The sequence below is a fragment of the Acomys russatus genome, chromosome X, assembly GCF_903995435.1.
Source record: "Acomys russatus chromosome X, mAcoRus1.1, whole genome shotgun sequence".
Taxonomy (NCBI): Eukaryota; Metazoa; Chordata; class Mammalia; order Rodentia; family Muridae; genus Acomys; species Acomys russatus.
This window is the reverse complement of record NC_067169.1, coordinates 23063097-23085386: the sequence shown is the minus strand read 5'-3', so window position 1 is coordinate 23085386 and position 22290 is coordinate 23063097. Positions and strand designations below refer to the sequence as shown.

Below are 22290 nucleotides of genomic sequence, written 5' to 3'. Positions count from 1 at the left end.
CTTGGCAGCTGCGGCAGGTTAATAGAAATAGGACAAGAACAAGACTGAGGGAAGTAGCACCGAGATCTCTTTATACTGTATCCTATTAGTCATTATAATTCATCTTTAGGACTCACATTTGTCTCCTCCCCAGGAGACCTGTCAGAAGCTTGGAAGACTTGGCAGAGTTCAACACTCTCTTCAGTATCACTCTTTAGCAGCTGAGTTCTCAAATCTCAAGGATATCTGCTGCTTTCAAACTCTCATTTTATCAGGTGGACCTAGTACACTTTCCCTTAGGATCTGAAGATGCCTTTTTACAAAGAGACTAGATGTCGTTGTGTTCCTACATTACTTGTACTCTGCACTTCGTTCTTGAATTCTCCTGGATAATGTTCTAAGAGTCCAGATGACAACTCTGGTTTGCCTTTCTCTCCCTCCGATTCTCTAAATACATTATAGTTTCTCAGTAACATACTTAGACTCTGGCCACAATCACAGCATCAGCATGTTTCATTTTCTTTCTTTATGAACAAATTTATAAAGGCTACCACTTATTATGGGCATACCACTACATACTATGCCTTATAAGAATGAAATATACACTGGGCGTGGTGGCGCACGCCTTTAATCCCAGCACTTGAGAGGCAAAGGCAGGTGGATCGCTGTGAGTTCAAGGCCAGCCTGGTCTACAAAGCAAGTCCAGGACAGCCAAAATAACATAGAGAAACTCTGTCTCAAAAAAAAAAAAATGAAATACATATTATCTGACTTAATCACCTGCAAATCCTAGAGTAAATTTATTTATATAAAATATATTTTGAGCCAGGTGTGGTAGTACACGCCTTTAATCCCAGCACTCAGAAGGTAGAGGCAGGTGGATCTCTGTGAGTTTGAGACCCGCCTGGTCTACAGAGTGAGTCCAGAACAGCCAGCTCTTTTACACAGAGAAACCCTATCTCACAAAAAAAACCCCAAGAAATTAAATATTAAAAAGAATTATGCTATTAAAACATACATGTATATGCACATGTTATAGTACACACGCACGCATGCACGCACACACACAGAGAAGAGAAAGAGACAGAAATGGTGGTGAAACATGTCTACAATCCCAGCAATCAGGATACAAAGGCAGGAGGATCATGATTTCAAGATGAACTTAGCCTATATAAGTCAATTCAAAATCAACCACAGGTACATAGGTAGACCTTGTCTCAAAAAAAGGGTTTGTGTGGGGTCACACAACTGGGGATGTAGTTTAGTGGCAGAGTGCCTGCCTTAACATATACAAAGTCTTAATCAATCCCTGGCATGAATTAATGGGAAAATATCTGTGCTAAGAGATATTAAACTGCTCCATTCTTTGTAATTCTCTAACGCAAAGACTCCATTCTAAAGATATACTATAATTTACTTAACCTGCACTGGTGAAGATTTGAATGCTTCCAGGCACATATTACAATGATACAGTACGCACTAAACATTTCTCCTTGTACATCTGTTCAATAATATGTACAATATTCAAGTCATAAATTGAACTCTTATGCATTTAATTATAAAAGCATATTTTTAAAAGTATGTTCTTAAGATGACACAGCAGGTAAAAACACTAGGTATACAAGGCCTGACAAAGTGAGTTTGATTCTCAGAACCCCCATCAAAAGGAAAGAATGGATTCCCAAAAGTTGTCCTCTGACTACCACATCCATGCTGTCCTACCCCTGTACTGCCCTTGACCTCCACTCCTCCACACACTTGGTTAATAAAAATTCAAAAATCTAGCCAGGCAATGGTGGCACACACCTATAATCCCAGCACTTAGGAGGCAGAGGCAGGCAGATCACTGTGAGTTTGAGGCCAGCCTGGTCTACAAAGGGAGTTCAGGACAGACAAGATAACACAGAGAAACCCTGTCTCAAAAGCTCCCCCGCCCCCAAAATAAAAAATCTCCTATGTTCTTCTGTTAAATATTTATTTATTTATATACATGCATCTCAGGTGAGTCTAGTGCCCATGGAGGTCAGAAGAGGGTATCAGATTGCTTGGAACTGGAGCTATGGATGATTGTGAACCACTACCATGTGGGCACTGAAAACATAACTGGGGTTCTCTGCAAGAACAGTAAGTGCTTTTAACAGCTGAGCCATCTCTCCAAACCAAACCTCCATGTTCTTCTTCTTTTTTTTTCTGAGGTTTCTCTGTCTTGGACTCACTTTGTAGACCAGGCTGGCCTCAAACTTGTAGAGATCCACATGCCTCTGCCTCCCAAATGCTGGGATTACAGGCGTGTGCCACCACGCCCGGCAACCTGAATACTTATTACCATTATTTCTATTAGTAGTTCTATCATAATAACTTGCTAGAATTCTAGAAGTCTACAAGTCTAGAATTCTAGAACCTATACAAGATCTTTCCCAAAATTGTCAGTAGACTCTAGACTTCTCCTTCTGCCCACCATGACATCTGAACAAAGTAAGTATCTATTAACATTTGGATTAAATACTGTTCTTCCCTTATCCATGTCCCAACCCCTATGTCCACATTTTAATTTTAACTGTGCTTCTTTTACCCATCTTACCTGCCATTAGCCATCAACAGGGCCAGCGGGTTCTCACTGCCATCAATGTCCATGTCTGGTGAGTCATCATCTGATTCATTCAAGCAGGTACCAGTGATGTTGAACTGTAGAAGGAGGAGGCTCAGTTGTCACCATTCTGAGACTCCCAGGTAAATCAAGATGGCCAGTTCCCTCTGGTTTTACTACAAAACTGTCAAAAACCCTCTGAACCAAGGCCTTCTGATATGCCTGCCCCAACCCCCACCTCCAACAATTACAGGAGTAGGAGGTTGAGAATATATAGCTGGCTTGGGGAAAACTTATCAATAGTTTGTGAAACATGTTCCCTAAGAAAGGAAGAGGGTGCCATGATTAGATACCCACATAGGGCAACATAGTATGTAGACAAGGTGAAGCCCTGAGGGAGGAGACAAGGACCTGTTGGACCTGTTGAAGATTCTAACCTAACACACATTCTCAAATCTCATTCCTACCTCAGTATATAAAGATTCAACTTAAGTGTCATGTACCTGGCAAAGAGCTCTTGAGCCCTACCCAGAGAGACTCAACCCCCTTCTGTGTCTCAAAATCCCACACATACCCTTGACCGTGGGTGGCATCCACACTTCATTTCACTCATTTATTTTTACGCCTATCTTTCTTACTAGCCTATCAGCTTTTTGAGTTCCATCCATAGCACCTATCACAGTGCCCAGCACAGAAAATGTCTCAATAAATGCCTGTTAAATGAGTGGAACTGGTAGCCAAACACCAGGGGCCCTAAGAGATGGAACAAGATAGCCTGTTTTTTTTTTTTTTTTTTTTTTTTTTTGTCTTTTATTTGATTTTTTTTTTTTGAAATATTGCTCTTCCAAGGGACCCAAAAGGGTTGGGCTGAACCCATGGGCCAGCACCCACCTTTGCTTTCTGGGAAGAGCCTGTCTTCAGTGCCTGATGACTGTATGGGTCCATGAGATTATAGCTCAACTGGCCAGCAGGCCCCAAGGCTGAACTCTCCTTGCCCTTTCGCTCTGCCTTCTTGAAGATATCCTTGGGCTTCAGGCCTTTCTTCTTTGAACCACTTTTGGAGGGCTGTGACAGCCTGGACATGGATACTGAAGTGGAATGGGCTGGCCTGGTTAAAGGGATGGAGCCAGCTGGGAAGATCCTCTGCAGCCCAAAGATATTGCTCGTCTTCCCAACGTTCTGTTGGAAGATGTCCTACAAGAGTATTAGTACACGAGGGGGTTAGAGCTTACTCAAGGGTTCTCTCTATGCTAAGAGCAGAGGTCTGTTCCCAGCCCTAATGGCACTGCCACGGAAGTGGCTTACACAGGTGCTCCACATATGCACACCCCTGGTTTCTGTACAGTGAGTCATCATAAATTTATTGGGTGGCATTTCTTTACCCAGCCATTGACAAGTAAAGAGAAGACGAGCAAAGAAAAAGCCCAGCATTGCTGTCAAAACTGGAGGGAAAAGACTCCAAGATTAGCTGACACAAAATAAAAACTAATCAAGTACTTATCTGTGTGGTTCAAACTCTAAGGACTACAGAACTTTTGAAGAAGGTTTCTAGTCCTAATTTTGCTACCAGCTATCTCTCTGACCTAGGGAAAGTTATCTGGGGAACAAGCTCCAGAGCTTGTTTGCTCAGCTGTATAATTAAAAGTAAAGACTAAAAAGGTGTTTTTCAAAGATGTTCTGTGGTTTCTTTAAGCTTCCTAGGAGAAATCTTGGGGATGGGTGGTATGTGGAAGGCAGATGAGAGGAACAAGGGGAGCTCTAGGTCTCTGACCTTTATCCTATTCAAAGCACATATGCTTTGATTTGTTATATTAACTGGCTTCCGTAAAAGACCTGATTTGGAAAAAAAAAAAAGGATTCCATTGCTTTAAAATGTTTGAAAGCCAATATTCTATCTCATGACTTTTCTTCTAACCAGGCCGAAATTCCATATGAACAAAACTGGGTTAAATAAGAACTGGAAATATAGTCCTTTGACTGACTCCTGAAAGGTTTTAGTGGGTGAAATGGAGGAAAATGAGGTAGGATGTAGACACTGCACACTATGATGTAGGTAGTGAAACATGCTGTAAGCAGTGAGGCCAGAAGTCCAACTGCTAGAGGCAAACCATCTTGTAGCATTGATGCACAAACGTGCATACATACAAAAACAATGAGAGAAAGAAAGAGAAGAAAGCGAGAGAAGGAAGGAAGGTAAAGACAGACAGATCGAGGGATGGAGGGTAAGACAAACACACAGATATCTCTTAGACACTAAGTAGAATTGTACAGCTCCTAAGACAGCTTAAACATTCTCAAGTCCAATTTTCCTCTGGTGCCTCTGTTACTTCACCAGCCCACACTACATTTTCTCTTTGCTACAAAGTCTATTAATAACAATGACTCACATTTATTGAGTACTTACTCTGCCAGGCACTGTGTGAGGGGCTCTATATTACCTCAATTCTACCAAAGATTTGAAAGGTTGGTAAAGTTATTCCTCACTTTACAGAGTTACTCCCCACTTTTCAGATCAGGAAACTGGGACTTTGAAAGGCTTTGAAGTGAAAGAACAAGAACCAGAACCCAGGCTTCTCTGAGTTTCTTACTACTATACCTCCTGCCTTGTATATGCCACCTGTTGAAACATGCCTTTCCAACCATCTTCAACGTGAGGTTGTTATTTTGTAGAATTCAGAGATTGAGTCAAAATATTAAAAGCAACAACTACAACTATCACTATAGTCTACCATTAGAATTTATTAAGAGCCAACTGCATGCCAAACACTATACTTAATGTTCAATTCACATTACCTTATTTAATCCTCTTAACAACCCTGAGTAGGTATCATTTATCTCATTTTAGAGAAAAGAAACTGAATTTCAGAGGGTTAACTATGTCTGTGAGTTTATGGGCAGGCACTATATCATTCATGTAACCCAAGAACCTAGCCTAGTGTGTGGCATGCACTCAGAGCACATAACTATTTGAATGAATGACTAAATGAATGAATAAGGCCCTTGATAGAGTCTTCCCAATCCTTCCCTGGGCCTTATGCCAACTATAAAGTCCTGACCTGTCACTTTAGTCTCCAGCCCTTCCCAAATGCCTTCCCTCCTCCCATGCTTCTTACTTCAACCAGCCGGATCTCCCTAGCCAGATCTTTAATGAGCTGTACAGTCCGCACTGTCTCTGGGATCTCATCTTCATGGTCTGGCAGAGCCTGTCAAATAAGAAGTATGAGTCAACCAATTTCCTGCAAACATGCCAAGGGCAAACAACGAAGGATAATCTTTTCAATAACTAATAGGGAACCAATTAGATATTGGATATCCACAGGCAAAACAAAACGAAGCTGGGTGTAGTGGCGCATGCCTTTAATCCCAGCACTTGGGAGACAGAGGCAGGCGGATTGCTGTGAGTTCGAGGCCAGCCCGGTCTACAAAGTGAGTCCAGGACAGTCAAGGCTACACAAAGAAACCTTGTCTCAAAAAACCAAAACAACAAAAAAATATAAATTTTTTGAAATATACATAGAGGATTACAGACTTAAATATAGAATTTAAAAATATATGCCCTAAGCCAGGCATGGTGGCACATGCCTGTAATCTCAGCACTGGGGAGGCAGAGGCTGGCAGATCGCTTTGAGTTCAAGGTCAGCCTAGTCTACAAAAAAAGTCCAGGACAGCCAAGGCTACACACAGAAATCAATCTCTCTCTCTCTCTCTCTCTCTCTCTCTCTCTCTCTCTCTCTCTCTCTCTCTCTCTCTCTCTCTCTCTCTCTCTCTCTCTCTCTCTCTCTCTCTCTGTGTGTGTGTGTGTGTGTGTGTGTGTGTGTATTTGAGCCCTATATAAGCAAGGAGAAAATTTTTATGAACATTTGCTAAGCAGCTATTTCTTAATATACAAATACCATGAACCACAAAAGAAAAAACGGATAAAATGGACTAAAAGAAGACAAAAACCTATGTTTGAAAAAAACCTCTGTTATTTTAGACAAGCGAAAGACTGAGAGAAAATTTCTGTAGAGCATATATCTGGCTGAGCGCAGAGGTATACATCTAAGGTTCTAGTGCTTGGGAGGTTGAGGCAGGAAGATTCTAAGTTTAAGGCCATATTGGGCTATATAGTAAATATCTGCTTAAAACAAAGAAAACCCATACATATCTGATAAAAGGACAGTATCAAGAAGTGTCAAGAGTTAAGTTGTAAACTTGGGCCATACCTCTTATGAAGACAAGGACTTTCGGGAGATCAGCTGGAAGAAAGGAATCTCTCCACTTGGGAGAACAGAACTGAGTGCTAGCAGCTACAGTTCAATAGCAACTGTGGGAGATACCTGCTAGTTGTGTGTGTTTTGTTTGTCATCTTTTTGATTACTGATAAAATTTTAAGTTTTTATATAGATATCAAGCTTTTCATTGTTATTTCTTCTACTAATTTTCATTTTGCTTCTGTATTCAGTAGGCAGAGAGTGGATACAATTTCCCAATACCACCCCCCTCTCCTTCCTTTTGACTTTTCAAGACAGGGTTTCTTTGTATAGCCTTGGTTGCCCTAGGCTTGCTTTGTAGACCAGGCTGGCCTCGAATTCACAATGATCCACCTGCTTCTGCCTCCCAAGTACAATACTTTCTTCTTACTTCTCATGGCTCAGTTCTTTCCTCCCTAACAATTAGTTCATCTGGAATCTGAGGGCGAGGCTATGTAGAACAATGAAAACCCATGTAACCCAGTTGGATAACTGTAATGGTGCCCTCCTTTCCAGGCTAGGACGGGCAGTGCAGGGAAGTTAGCAAATCCTTCCCATGCAAAATGTCTGTTTTTCAAAGACACTTCTTCTGTGAGCCTGTGCTCCTTCATCAAAGTGTCCTACTCTCAAGCTCCCTTTGGCCATTCTGTTTGAAGCCATTCCTTGGTTTCTGGTTCCATATTGACTCAGAAGTATTCATTTACTCTCTTTTGGTGTTCCTGGAAGAGTCAGTCTGAAGTATACTTCCTAAGAGGGATCAGAGATAACACTAAAGGTAGCCACACTGGAGGAGGATGGAAAAAAAAAAGAACTACAGGCTAAAGACCAGGTGTACTTGAGATCAAGAAACAAGTGAAAGCCCAAAACATGAAGATTTACAGTATCAGGGGTGTGTTGGCAACATTAAATGATTGCCAGCTTAAAGCAAAAATGTCTGAAACCATCCCTTTAGATCACTGTATGGAAGGAAGGAGACTATAGAATATCTGAAAAGTGAGACTGTCTTGCTATTTCTTCTAGTTTTGCATTTCCTGTTTTTTTTTAAGTCTTTGAAAAAATGTTTTCACTTACTGAATTTTTTTTCGAGACAGGGTCTTTCTGTACTTATTTAGAAAGATCAACAATTTGTCAAATGAAGACACAAAACCATGTATAGAAACAACTATTTGTGTAAAAAGGGAGGAAACAAGAAATGTGTTAGTAAATGTTCATATTTGCCTAAAAGACACAATCTGCAGGGATATAGAAGCTAATGAGAAATAGTTACCAGTGGAAGACGGTGGAATGATAGGGATGCTAGGGACAGGGTAGTATTGAAGTTTTTCAACAGAGCTTTTTAATTATTTAATTTTTGAACTGTGTAAACATTAATTTCCAATGTTCATTTTTTAAAAGTTCAACCTTAAGAAATGAAAGAAATAGCACTGAATTCATTTTGTGTGGGCCAACTACTCTGGGTCATGGGGCCTGATCTGGGGTGTGGTTAATATACCCAGTGAGACTATACTGGGAAAAGTGATTTCTCCTTTGTTAGCAGGTATCAATTGCAGATGGCTTATGTTGGCTAGGGATGGGAGTACATGTTGGTTTTTGCTTTGTGTGGTCTGTGTTTCTTGTTGGTTTTTGTTTGTTTTAAAGAGAGAAAAAGAACATCAAGTTGGGTGGGTGGGATCTGGGAGCAATTGGGGGAGGAGAACACATGCTCAAAATTTGGTATATGATCCGGGTATGGTGGCACCTGCCTGTAATCCCAGCACTCTGGAGGCAGAGGCAGGTGGATCACTGTGAGTTCGAGGACAGCCTGGTCTACAAAGCAAGTCCAGGACAGCTAAGGCTACACCCTGTCTTGAAAAAAAAAAAAAAACCTGAAGAAAGATAATAAGAATTATTTTTATAGCTGTTTAAACTCAGCTGGATATATGAATATTGGAAATTTTCTAAAATGTCATTTTGTAAGTATGCACCAAGAACCTTACATTTTTTCATATACTTTGATCCGGTAACTTATCTTTCAGGAGACTATCCTAAGGGACTAAGCAAATGATAAAGGGCACAGACTGATACATACAGATATTTACTGTATGATTCACTGTAGCTACATCCCTCCAAATAAAGAAATAGAAAACAACTATAAACAAATAATTAGATAATTCCTGAAAAAGAATACCAGGTAGCAATTAAGTATTTATGGAGAACTTGAACAACACAAGAAAATTAACCCAATCTAGTGAGAAACAAAACTGAATAAACAATGCAATGCCAGTTATATTTCTAAATGTACATATGAGGCTCAGAGATACAAGGTGCAAAGTGTATGCAGGGCTCCAGATTTTACCTCCAGCGTCCTCAAAAAAAGGTGTACACAGGACTCTGGAGATGGCTCAGCAGTTAAGAGCACTAGCTGCTCTTCTAGAAGAGAGGTTCAATTCCTAACACTCACATGAAAGCTCGTAACTTTTGCAACTCCAGTTCCAGGGGAGCTGACACCTTCTTCTGCTCTCTGCAGGCACTGCATACATGCTGTGCAGTTACATTTGGGCAAAACACCCATACACATAAATAAAATGGAAAAAATGTAATACACACAAAAAGACCAAAAGGAAATATAACCAAATGTTAATGGCAACTCCTTCATTTAAAATTACAGTTGACTTTTTTTTTTTACAACCATCTATATACTTCTAATTCTGAAGAATAAGCATGTATTATTTCTTAAAATCAAAAATAAAGGCTCCTAGGCCAGAATTCTACTCTAACTCAGGAGCCTACTTGCCTTTCTGATTTCTTATGTCTCCCCAAATATCTATCCATAGCTAGTCTTTATGGAAGGAAGAACTACTGAATAGGCGTAAGAATAATCATATTTACTTCTTTCTTTGTCCAGGCTCTAAAGGCCAAGTTTAGAGCTTTACCACCATGGACCAGGTAGGACGCAGGGTGTCTTCTGTTCTCTCGTAAACCTAAAGCAGGAAAAAAAAAAAAAAAAGAAGGAAAAAAGAATGTCAATACAGATACTCAGAGGGATGAAGGACTTGTTAACTTTGTCAGACACCCAAAGAAAATGGTGAGGGCTCTGAGCACACCCTTAGATCTGTTACATTAATAGTGTTCACTTACTGATAACTTACTACACACTAGACAGTTGTCATTTAACCCTGATATCCACCTTATAAGCGAAGTTCATGTTATAGTTCAGGAAAGTAAAGGTCTGAGAGGAGTCTCGATGAAAGATATACATGTAGTAAGTGCCAGAAAATAGACTAAAGTCATGTCTATTTGAATATGAGACCTGTATTCCTGTTATTAAATTATTCTTTTAGGTCTCAAAATTGTCTATGTTCTGCCTTACTTCACAAGGAGGATATTAATAACCAATTTTAGGTTTTATAAAGAATTTTCTACTGAACTAAGCTGTTCAGAATAGGTAAATGAGTCATTAGTTATTATTCCACATTTGAACACTTAGATGACAGTCTGTCAAAGTGGCAGAATAAGGGCTTGAAGTATTGGGTATGAGACTGTATTCACTGGGCTATGAGGTCCTTTGTAACTGAGATACTGATTCCTTCTGGCCAAGTCACCTTGAAGAATCAATCTCAGGTACAAGCAAGGGTCTCACTGTATTTCAGACAGAACTAAGAAAGAGAAAAACCAGCAAGCTAGTTTCCACCTGGGCTAACATCTAGGAATGAGCATGGTGATTCCAGGATGTCAGGACTGGGCTTTATCCCTGAGGGAGGCACATCCAGGACTCTCATGAAAAAGCAAATACTAATAGATGTGATATGATTCCATTTATATAATATCCCTCAAATGACAAAATTATAGGGATGGAAAACAGATTAGTCATTTCCAGAAGTTATAGATGATGTAGGGGTAGAAAGTGAGTGAGGTATAATAGTTGTAGCACCTTAAGGTAGTAATGATCACTTTCTTATTTATATTTTTTAGCTTGTATACAAAAACACAAAGGTTTCACTGTGACTTTTTAAAAACATTTTATTTGGAATATTTATGCAAATTCAGTATTATATTTTTTCTTTCACTTGTGACTTTTCTTAGGATCTTTTTAAAAGTAATTTATTCAGATTACATCTCAATTGTTATCCCATCCCTTGTATCCTCCTGTTTCTCCCTCCCTCCTGCTTTCACCCTATTCCTCTCCCCTAGGTCTATGACTGAGGGGGACCTCCTCCCTCACTTTATGGTCATAGGCTATCAAGTCGCATCTTGGTAGGCTGCTTATTCTTTCTTTGAATGCCACCAGGCCTCCCCACCCAGAGGAGGTGGTCAAATATGGGACATCAGAGTTCATGTCAGAGTCAGTCCCTGCTCTCTACTCAACTGTGGAGAATGTCCTGTCCATTGGCTAGATCTGAGAAAGGGTTTGATATTTACTGCACGTATTGTCCTTGGTTGGTGCAGCAGTTTCAGCAGAACCCCTGGCCCCAGATCCGCCCGTCATGATATTCTTCTTGTAGGTCTCTAGGACCCTCTGGATCCTTCTATTTCCCATCCTCCCATGCTTCTCTCACCTAGAGTCCCAACAGGATGTCCTCACATCTATCCCAATTTCCTGGTAAGTGAAGACTTTCATGGGACATACCTCTTGGGCTAGTATCACTGTGACATTTTATACATATAAATCCGTATATTTTATTCTTACTGAACTCACTGTCCTCCTCTGTCCCTTTTACCCCAGAGCCCCACTTTCTGCTTCCACATTACATATATCCTATTATACTTTTGTCCTGCTCATCACTCAAGTGTCCAGCCTTCTGACTTTGCAACCCAATGTTGTTATCTTCAAAGTTCACACTAGATAACCTGAGTTATCAAAACAAATTACAAAAACACTTCAAAACACTTCAAAAGTCAGTTTACAATTTTGTGCTGGACCCCATTTTCTGTTGTCCTTGGCCACATGCAGCTGTATGCAACTTTTGGACCACAGGCTGGACAAACTACTAGATCTCCTTCTCTCCACTCATAGTCCTCTTCTACTTTGATATTCATATTCTCTCTTTCTCTCTCTGAGAGAAAACAAAATATTTGTCTGAGTCTGGCTACTTCATTTAACATAATGATCTCCAGTACATCCATTTTCTGAAAACATAAAAATTTAAATTTTCAGGGCTGGAGAGATGGCTCAGAGGTTAAGAGCACTGACTGTTCTTCCAGAGGTCCTGAGTTCAATTCCAAACACATGGTGACTCACAACCATCTATAATGAGATTTGGTGCCCTCTTCTGGCCTAAAAGTGAAGATGCAGGCAGAGCAATGTGTACATAAATAAACAAATAAACTTTAAAAATAATTTCATTTTTCATTACAGCTGAATAAAGTTCCATTGTGTCCAAGTAGCACATTCTCTTTATCTACCATCTGTTCATAGACCTCTAGGCTGGTTCTATATCTTGGTTGTTGGGACTTTTTATTTACATACTTAAGGTATTAATGGTGTTTTGATATATACATCAAGGCATCAGCAGTAGCAAGCTTTTTTCTCCCATTCCTCCTCTCCCCAATTTCCATACTCCCTTTTCTTCCTCTTTTCTCTCTTAGCAAAGGTGATAGCTGGTAAGGAGAACCATACCTCGAAAAATGTCCAGAATGTGTTTCCCCACATACCAACAGATGGTCTCAAAGTTGGGAAACTTGAAAAGGTCTGCTGTGCTCAGCCGCTTCTCAATCTCATAGGCCCTGTAAGGAAACAATGACTATAAAAAGGATCTATTTACTGAGCACCTATTATGTACCAAGTATTATTCTCAGTGCTATGCATCTACTGTGCATTCTCAAAGTGAACCCGTAAAACTCTATACACTAAAGAAACTTTGGGCTCAAAGATTATGTGACTTGCCCAAAGGCACATTATCAACCCAGTGAAAAAAGTATGTTAACCTTGTCAAACTGTTCTTCAACAAGAACCAAGATATTGGGCTGGAGAGATGGCTCAGAGGTTAAGAGCACTGTCTGCTCTTCCAGAGGTCCTGCGTTCAATTCCCAGCAACCACATGGTGGCCAACAACCATCTATACTGTGATCTGATGCCCTCTTCTGGAATGCAGGTGTACATGTAGATAGAGCACTCATATACGTAAAATAAATAAATCAATCTTTTAAAAAAGAACCAACATACAGCCTGACAGTTGTACTGGCACATGCCTTTAATCCCAGAACTTACAAGGCAGAAGCAGGTGGATCTCTGTGAGTTCAAGGCCAGTCTAATCTACATAGTGAGTTCAGGACAGCCAGGGCTACACAGAGAAATGCTGTCTTGAAAAAACAAAAAAACCAAAAACCCAAGATACTTTCCTTTCTGGTCTTCATCCTACCAAACTTCACTCCTTACTCGAGGGTAAAACACAAGGACTATAGCAGACAGGAATGGACAATTTCAGAACTCACTTGAGCTGCATTTCAATGTTAAGGCTGTGTAAGAAGTTCCCTCCAAAGGCTAAGCAGTCCACAGGGGTCAGCACAGCATGAATCCATCCTGTAGTATAACAAGGCAAAAATCAAAGCTAGCAGAAGGTCTTGCTTTCTTTGGACACCTCACTGTCTGGTCAATTTAACCCTGACTCCTTAAAAACAGCCTACCACTGATTCAAATACTTTTATTTTTCACTGTGGCAAATATCCAATGTGGACTACTCTGTTATTATAGTAACCCAAAACTGAATCAATTTATGAAGTTAACGCACTTCTACTTCATCTCTCTCCACTTCAGAATCTTTCTGTTACTTTACCTACCCTCTCTTATCTGAAAGAGCATTACTATAGTTATAGCATTGCTTAACTAGTCTCAAATGCACACAACTAGAACACAATTATTCATTCCCCTTGCCTTTGACCTAATTTTGCAACATTTTTTCTTAAATCTTGTCCATATTTATCTCCCTTTTGTACCCATTTATGCAGAAGATTAATGTCCCTCCTTATTTCTCATATTGGCTACTACTCCAAACAGGTTTTTACTACCTCTAGGTATGGCTAAAACCTTTCAAACTGGTAAAACATCAACATTAATATTCTGTGGTATGTTCCATATATATAGAAAATGTAGCAGAAAACAAAACAAAACTAGAGCAAATAAACAACTAAAAAAACCCAAATTCCAAACCTAAAAATTCATATGAAAATTCAAGGGATCTTAAATAAACTAACCTTGAAAAAGATATACAAAGTTAGAGAACTGACAATTCCCAACTTCAAAACCTACTGCAAATGTATGATAATCAAAAAGTATGCATAATCATAAGGATAGACATATAAATCAATGGACAATGTAAGACCCAAAAACAAATCCACATATGATCAGATGACTTTTCCTGGTTTGTTTGTTTTTCATTTGATTTTTTTGTTTTTTTGCTTTGCAATACTGGGGAGCAAGCCTTGAATATACTATTTTTGGGAGAGATATCAAAACAATTCAATGATGAAAGAATCTTTTTTTTTTTTCAGGATAGTCTAGAACAAATAGATGTCAACATGTCAAAAAAATACAACTGGGCCCTTGAATCAAACTAAGAACTAGCTCAATATTAATAAAAGATCTAAATAAAAGAACCCAAACTAAACTGGAAACAGTGACACATACCTATAATCCTATCACTCAGAAAGCTAAGACAGGAAGATGACAGGTTTGAGGCTAGCTGCACTACAACGTAGGACAGCACAGTCTGAGTAAGACAATGTCTCAAAAAACCCTATAAAATATTTATGATCCTGAACTCCCAATACCTATAGAAACATCTATAATACTATCAATCAAAAAGTTAAGGCAGTGAGCTGGGGTGGTGGTGCACACCTTTAACCCCAGCACTTAGCACTTGGGAGGCAGAGGTAGGCAGATCTCTGAGTTTGAGGCTAGCCTGGTCTACAAAGTGAGTCCAGGACAGCAAAGGCTACACAGAGAAACACTGACTCAAAAAACTAATATATATTAGTAAGGCAGCAAAATCACAGGTTTGAGACCTGGGGAATACAAAGACTGAAAACAACCAGAGTGAGGCAAGGGGGGGGGTTGTAAAACATTATAAAATATATCAATAACATGAGCAAACAAGAACCATAAACTAAACAAGAAAACAAATAAATTGGACAGAATTTATAACGTTCATGTTTTATGCGACACTATCATAGAACGTGAAAAGATTCAACTTTTTCTGGGGAGTTATAGGCAGTTAATTTAATGGCTGCTGTGACACAGGGAGTCACATCACTGGTAAAATAATACTCATTCATGTTCATGTAAGCAACCTCTAATTAAATGTAGTGGAGCACACAAAGAGGCAAAAGTAGGAGGGTTGCTGGCTGGGAAGAAGGGATTGAGCAGCAGGGAGAGAGAGATAAGAGAAGATAATGGGGGACATGAATGAAGTACACATATGTGTGTATGAAACTGTCACTGAATCAATTTTTAAGGAATTAAAAATAATGTCAAAAGACAAAATCAAGAATGAGAGAAATATTTTTGAACAATATATTTGATACAGGTACAGTGCCAAAATGTGTGATGGTCACTGTGTGATGGTAACTTTGTAATGGCCATAGTATGATGACCATTGAGTGATGAACACTGTGTGATGGTCACTGTGTGATGACCACTGGGTGATTTAAAAGTATTTTAAATAATGTTTAATTAAAGAATAAGGGATTTCACAAGAATAAATAATAAAGATCTACAAATTACAAAAGTATTTTGCAAGATGGTCAACATTAACAGTCATTAGGGAAACACAAACTAGAACCTTGGTGTTATACCTCTTTCCTCACACTAAGATTGCTATGGTCACAAAGACAGAAAAAAGTATTTGAGAAGACATGAAGACATTGGAACCCTTATAGTTTGCTATCTGGAATGTAAAATAGTGTGCTACTTTGATAATAGTTTGGCAATTCCTCAAAAAGGCAAACTGGAGTTACCACATGATAGAGGCATTCCTGTCATAAGTAGATACACAAGAAAACTTAAAAGATAAGCTGAATATCCCTCATCTAAAAAATACTTCAAATCAGAAATGCTTCAGATTTGGGACATTTTTAAAATTTTGTAATATTTACAAATACTCTGATATCTTGAGGATAAAAAGAGTTATTCTGGGAATTGGGACCCATGTCTAAACAAACACTCATTTATGACCTGAATGTACTTTATACAAACAGCCTGAAGGAAATTTTGTATACTTTAATGCACTTATGCCTTTGAGCATGACCTCATCACATAATCAAATGTGAAATATTCTATTTACAGAGTTTGCTTTGGTTCTCAAAAGGTTTCAGGGCTAGGGGATGGCTCTTCAATAAAGTTCTTGCCATGCAAGCATGAGGCCCTAAGTTTGATCCCAAACACACCCATGTAAAACTCTAAGCATGGCAGCACAGACCTGTAACACCAGTGCTGAAGAACATGGAGAAAGGAGGACTCCTTGGGCTTGTTACAGTTAGTCTAGTTTAGTGGGAAATTATGTCTAAAAATTGAGGTAATAGCCTAGAGATGGTTTAGGAATTAAGAGCATTGACTGCCCTTCCAGAAGACCCATCCTCAATCCTTAGCACCCATATGCCAGATCACAACTGTCTGTAATTCCAGTTCCAGGAGATTCAGTTGCCATCTTCAGGCCTCCAGGAGGAACAAGGCAAGCACTCAATCCACATTCTTTTTTTTTTTTTCAATCTACATTCTTACATTCAGGTAAAAGATTCATTAAAACACACACACACACACACACACACACACACACACACACACACACACACACACACACACACACACACACACACACACACACACACACACACACACACACACACACACACACACACACACACACACACACACACACACACACACACACACACACACACACACCCCAAAACCAATTAACATTAAAAATAAAATTTTAAAATAAGGCGAAGAACAACTACAGAAGACATCTAATGTCAACTTCTAGACTCCAATGTGCATTCACACCAACACACATGCATGTACATAGGACTATGTACAAATATCAAGCATAGAAAATAAACTCAATAAAACATGATTTGGTGGGGAAAAGGTTTTAGATTTTTTAAAAGATACTTTTGGGTTCCAGATTTTGGTTTGTTTCTTTTTAGTTTTGGTTTGTTATTTTGTTTTTTTTTGTTGTTGTTGTTTTTTTTGTTTTCATTTGGGTTTTTGTTTGTTTGTTTGTTTGTATTTTGAGACAGAGCTTCTCTATGTAGCCCTGGCTATACTGTAACTAGCTCTGTAGACCAGGCTGGCCTTGAACTCACAGAGATCTATCTGTCTCTGCCTCCAAAGTGCTGGGATTAACGGCATATGCCACCATTGCCTGGCTGAATTCCAGATTTGTAATTAGGAATAGTCAAATCATTATGTTGGCACAACAACTTGTACATGAATACTCATAGCATTATCCATAATAGCCAAAATTTATTTCAAGCTAGGTTGCTGGCACATATCTATAACCACAGCTACTCAGGAAGCTGAGGCCTGAATAGATTACATAGTGGGCTCAGCGCCAACCTTGGCAACCTAGTGAGACCCTGTCTAAAAAAATAGAAGTAGAATAAAATAATGAACAGGGGCTGTGGAAATAGATCAGTGGTAGAGCACTTATATAGATAAAGGATTCACAAGGCTTTGCATTTAATCCCCAGTATTCCCACACCCCCAAAAAAAGAAAAAAGAAAAAGAAACAATTCAAATGTTTATCAGCTGAATATAAACAAACATAACATGGCTAGAGGAGATGGAAGAGCAGCGTGGAACAGTATGTCAAGGCATGACATGGCTGTTTCACTTTTTCTTCCACTCTTGAGCTCACAGCAGCTGTGATTACTTATATAAGATATTTACAAGATTGGTCTCTCTAACACTCAGTCACAGAAGGGTTCATGGGTCATCTTTCCCTGAAGATTTATATGCAATTAACAGTTAATAGGGCAGACTGAGATTTTCTTCAATGGTGTAGCCATTGGAAGGTTCCTGATATGTTCCTGTTACCAACTTTATTGAACTCACTGGGTTTCAGAGACAAGACATGACAGTAGAAAGGAAGCTAGAAGCTAAGAAGAGGGCTAGCAGGTGTAGTAGAGGGACAGCAGGGAATGGTGATATGAAATACATTATATCCCTATATACAAATATCATACTGAGATCTGCTATTATGGAGAATATATGCTAATAAAAACATTTTTGAAAAGAAAAGGAAAAATATGTGGCATAGCCATATTATGAAATACTATTTTGTAGGGGCTGGAGTTGTAGTTCTACTGGCTTGCTTAACATAACCAAAGCATGGTGCAGCAAGCCTGTAACTACAGTACTTAGAAGATAAGAGGCAGGAATGAAAGTTCAAGGTTATTCTTGGCACACAGTAACATGAGTACTTGAGACACTATTGCAGGAGGTGGGGGGACAGCACTATTTTGCCATTAAAAAAAAAAAAACAAAGTAGGGCCGGGTGGTGGTGGCACACACCTTTAATCCTAGCACTTGGGAGGCAGAGGCAGATGGATCACTGCAAGTTTGAGGCCAGCCTGGTCCACAAAGCTAGTCCAGGAAAGCCGAGGCTACACAGAGAAACTCTTGTCTCAAAAAACAAAAAACAAACAAACAAAAAAGCCAAAGTGGTAAAGTAGGTGCCACATAACTGTAATCACATGCTCATGAAGCTGACAAGATATTGTAAATTTAAGGTAAGGCTGGGCTACACAGAAAATTCCAAGATCATTTGAATCTCTCTTAAAAAAAAAAAAAGAGCCAGGCATGGTGGCACATACCATTAATCCCAGCACTTGGGGAGGCAGGCAGATCTCTGAGAGTTCAAGGCCAACCTGGTCTATGGTTCTACAGAGAGAGTTCCAGGGCAGCCAAGGCTACACAGAAAAACCTTGTCTTAGAAAAACAAAACAAAAAAAACAACAACAAAAAACCCTTTTCCCTAGCTGGGATGCCTTGTCTGAACTCAGTGTAAGAGGGTATAATTAGTTCTGATGAGACTTGATGTGCCAGGATGAGACGGGGATGTGGGGCAGGGGGGTGAGGGGGCTGGGGTGGGGGAAGGGGTAGGAATGTGAGACTGGGAGGGAGAGGGCTTCGATTGGGATGTAAAGGGAATAAATAAATGAATCAGTGAAGAAGAAAAAAAGAAGGAAAAGGTGGCACACACTTGTAATTCTACCACTCAGAAGGTGGAGGTGGGAGTATCAATCATTCAGTGCCAACCTCAGCTACACAGTTGTGTTGAAGGCCAACCTGGACTATATGAGATCCTATGTCAAAACTATTAAAATGATAATATATGCTAAGCTGGGCGGTGGTGACGCACGCTTTTAGTCCCAGCACTCAGGAGGCAGAGGCAGGCAGATCGCTGTGAGTTCAAGGCCAGCCTGGTCTACAGAGTGAGTCCAGGACAGCCAAGGCTACACAGAGAGACCTTGTCTCAAAAACCAAAAACAAACAAACAAAAAAGATAGTATATGCTATGGCACAGATGAACTCTGAAAACATGGTGAATGAAGGAACCCAGAAACAGAGGACAATAACACATGTATGTGGAATACTCCAAAGAGGCAAATCCATATATAAGGAAAGTTAAATTGGAAAAAAAAAATCTTGAAAAAAATTTGTCCCAGGCTGGGGGAGAGTAGAATAAAAAGTAACTGTTAATGGGGAAAGTGTTTCTTTTTAAAGTGATGATCATATCCCTGGCATAAAGTTATACAAGCTTATAAATATACTAAAAACAGTTGTTAAATTTGTATATTTTACAGTATATAAATTCCTTCTCAATTTCTACAAAGGCACACTCCACTCAACAAAATGAAAATGGTAACACAAAAATCTGTCTAGAAGCTAAATTAGTGCTGGGAATTTATAGCACTAAATTCTCACAATATAAAAGAAAGAATGGGGGTGGGGGTCTGGAGACATGGCTCAGGAATTCCCAGCAACCACATGGTGGCTCACAACCATTAATAATGAGATCTGATGCCCCTCTCTGGCATGCAGGGGTACATGCAGATAGGGTACTCATACAATAAATAAATAAATAGATAAATAAATAAATAAATGAATGTCTCAAATCAATAATCTAAAATCCCTCTCAAGACTAGAAAAAAACTAGGAAAAAAGTATAACATAAACTCAGAACAGAAGAAAAAATAAAGATAAAAGCAGAAATCGAAATTGAAAACATAGAGAAAAATATCAAACAAAGCTGATAAACCTCTAGCAAGACTGACAGAAGTAAAAGAGAAGAAATAGGTAACTAGTATTGGGGATGAAACTGAAGGGGAAGGGGGAAAGAGAGGAAGGGAGCGATACAATGAATAAATGAATGGAACATCTAAATTGGACTGTTCGTAGGAGACTCTATTAGCTTCCAGATATCAGCTCTCTTCAGATTGAGCTAACAGGGCTATTTTTTCCCCAAAATGTACATACTCAGCTCAGTGGAAGAACAAAATACATAAATTCAGACTCTACATGAGACTAAGAATTCCAGAACTAAAACTCAGGCATGAATTACTAAGAAAGAATGTTTCCATCCTAGATCATTCATCTTTCTAGAGAACATCAGCTTCCCAGTTACTATCCCTAGAGTCATAGGGCTGAGTCCTATTCTCTATTGGTATACCCAGTTGACATTAATTAACCCAGTGTAAAGACGGTCCATCAGCCTCCTCCTGCCTGCTCTGCCATCTGCAACCTTCACAAGCAACCACACTATCTACTGACTACCACAGAAATGTTCTTGAGGTCTAGGTCTTAACCTCTAAGCTGATGAGAAAAAGAGATGCCACATGACATCAATAAATTATGGACAGGGTTTGGTGCAGTGCCACTATCTCCCTTCTTTCTGCCTTTCCCATCCTCCCCTCTAGAGGGACTCATGAATAACCTGTAGGGATGAAAAGTGTTTGTCCTTGCTTCACAGAACACTTGTAGCACTTCTCCACCTGGTCACCAAAGAACATCTCATTCTGATTAGAGGAGCTGCTCCAACACTCGAAGAGAGTCAGATTAGCATTTGTTGGGCGGATCAGGTAGAAGATCTTCTCACCCTGAAATAAAAAGATACCATACCAAAGGTTTCAAGAAAAGTACTTCTGCGGAGAGGGGTGTTCCAAAGGGTCAAATCTCTCTCCCATGTTCCACACACAACCATACCAGTATGCCAGACCTGTTTCTAAAACCTACCAAGAAATATCTTTTTATCAACTGCTCAATTCCGCTCCCCCCAAATTTTACAAAAACAATTTGAAAGACTATTTAGATCTCTTTAAGTTAGGAGAAATATATACCAAATACTCTTATTTTAGATTTAATACCAAATGAAAAATGGCCTCTATAGATAAGATCAATACTACTGACATTAGAATTTAAGGCCATGCCGGGCAGTGGTGGCACAGGCCTTTAATCCCAGCCCTTGGGAGGCAGAGACAGGCAGATTGCTGTGAGTTCAAGGCCAGCCTGGTCTACAAAGCTAGTCCAGGATAGTCAAGGCTACATAGAGAAACCCTGTCTCGAAAAAACAAAACAAACAAACAAAGAATTTAAGGCCACATTACTGATGAGAAGAAAATTGAATCTGCCTTTAAATGCCAGTTCCACAGTGTTCCTTCTCACACCTGCAATCAAAGTTAATATGCTTGAAAGTTCAGTAACTGCCCAAGGACTTCTAGAAGATTATATATATATATATATTGTTTGTTTGGTTTGGTTTGGTTTTTTGAGACAGGGTTTCTCTGTGTAGCCTTGCCTGTCCTGAACTCACTTTGTAGACCAGGCTGGCCTCGAACTCACAGTGATCCGCCTGCCTCTGATTCCCTCCCAAGTGCTAGGATGAAAGGTGTGCACCACCACTGCCTGGCTAGAAGATTATATTTCATTAGATGATTATCTTTTGGAAGAATATTTTATTTCCTAATTGTGTTTTGCTTGGATAATCATCTGATAGACAATTTGGTGAAAAAGAACCATACCCTAGCATAAGGATAACTATGGTAGCTTAGCTAATACATCATAAATTTAAATTAAATAAACTAGTTACCAAACTAGCTATGTGTTCTGTACAACTAGACAAGACTGACAGACTTAAAGGATTAGCCATTAATGGTATTATATTAATTTCCTTATTTTGATAACTCTCCTATAATTACTTAAGAAAATACACTTGCTCTTAAGAACTATATAATGAATTATTAGAAATAAGGAGACACTAACTCTGAAACTACTCCCAAAAGTCTCAGAAAAAAATGCACACATACACTTTATTTTGATTGGTTAGAGAAAGAAAAGTTGTGAATCTGGATGGAGAACACACAGGGAATCATCTCATCATTCTTTTTTTTTTTTTTTTTTTTTTTGAGACAAGGTTTCTCTGGGTAGCCTTGGCTGTCCTGGACTCGCTTTGTAGGCCAGGCTGGCCTTGAACTTACAGTGATCTGCCTGCCTCTGCCTCCCGAGTGCTGGGA

The 22290-nt window shown here is 39.4% G+C and overlaps 2 protein-coding genes across 4 annotated transcripts in view; one reads left to right on the top strand and one right to left on the bottom strand.

The window, feature by feature from the left end:
- Shroom2 (shroom family member 2) overlaps positions 1–22290 on the top strand; it is a 1329704-nt gene that overhangs the window by 976354 nt on the left and 331060 nt on the right. The gene's annotated exons all lie outside the window — the stretch shown is intronic.
- The window catches only part of Phf8 (PHD finger protein 8), a 90935-nt gene that overhangs the window by 35222 nt on the left and 33423 nt on the right, over positions 1–22290 (bottom strand). For 2 of the 3 annotated variants that reach the window (XM_051142117.1, XM_051142118.1), the window contains exons 8-14: positions 20715–20877; positions 13210–13297; positions 12395–12501; positions 9667–9758; positions 5680–5769; positions 3458–3760; positions 2561–2664 (exon numbers count right to left, since the gene is read on the bottom strand). In XM_051142117.1, coding sequence (XP_050998074.1) covers positions 2561–2664; positions 3458–3760; positions 5680–5769; positions 9667–9758; positions 12395–12501; positions 13210–13297; positions 20715–20877 — 947 coding nt within the window. The remainder of the gene's footprint in view (positions 1–2560; positions 2665–3457; positions 3761–5679; positions 5770–9666; positions 9759–12394; positions 12502–13209; positions 13298–20714; positions 20878–22290) is intronic. The other variant, XM_051142119.1, reaches the window with a different exon arrangement.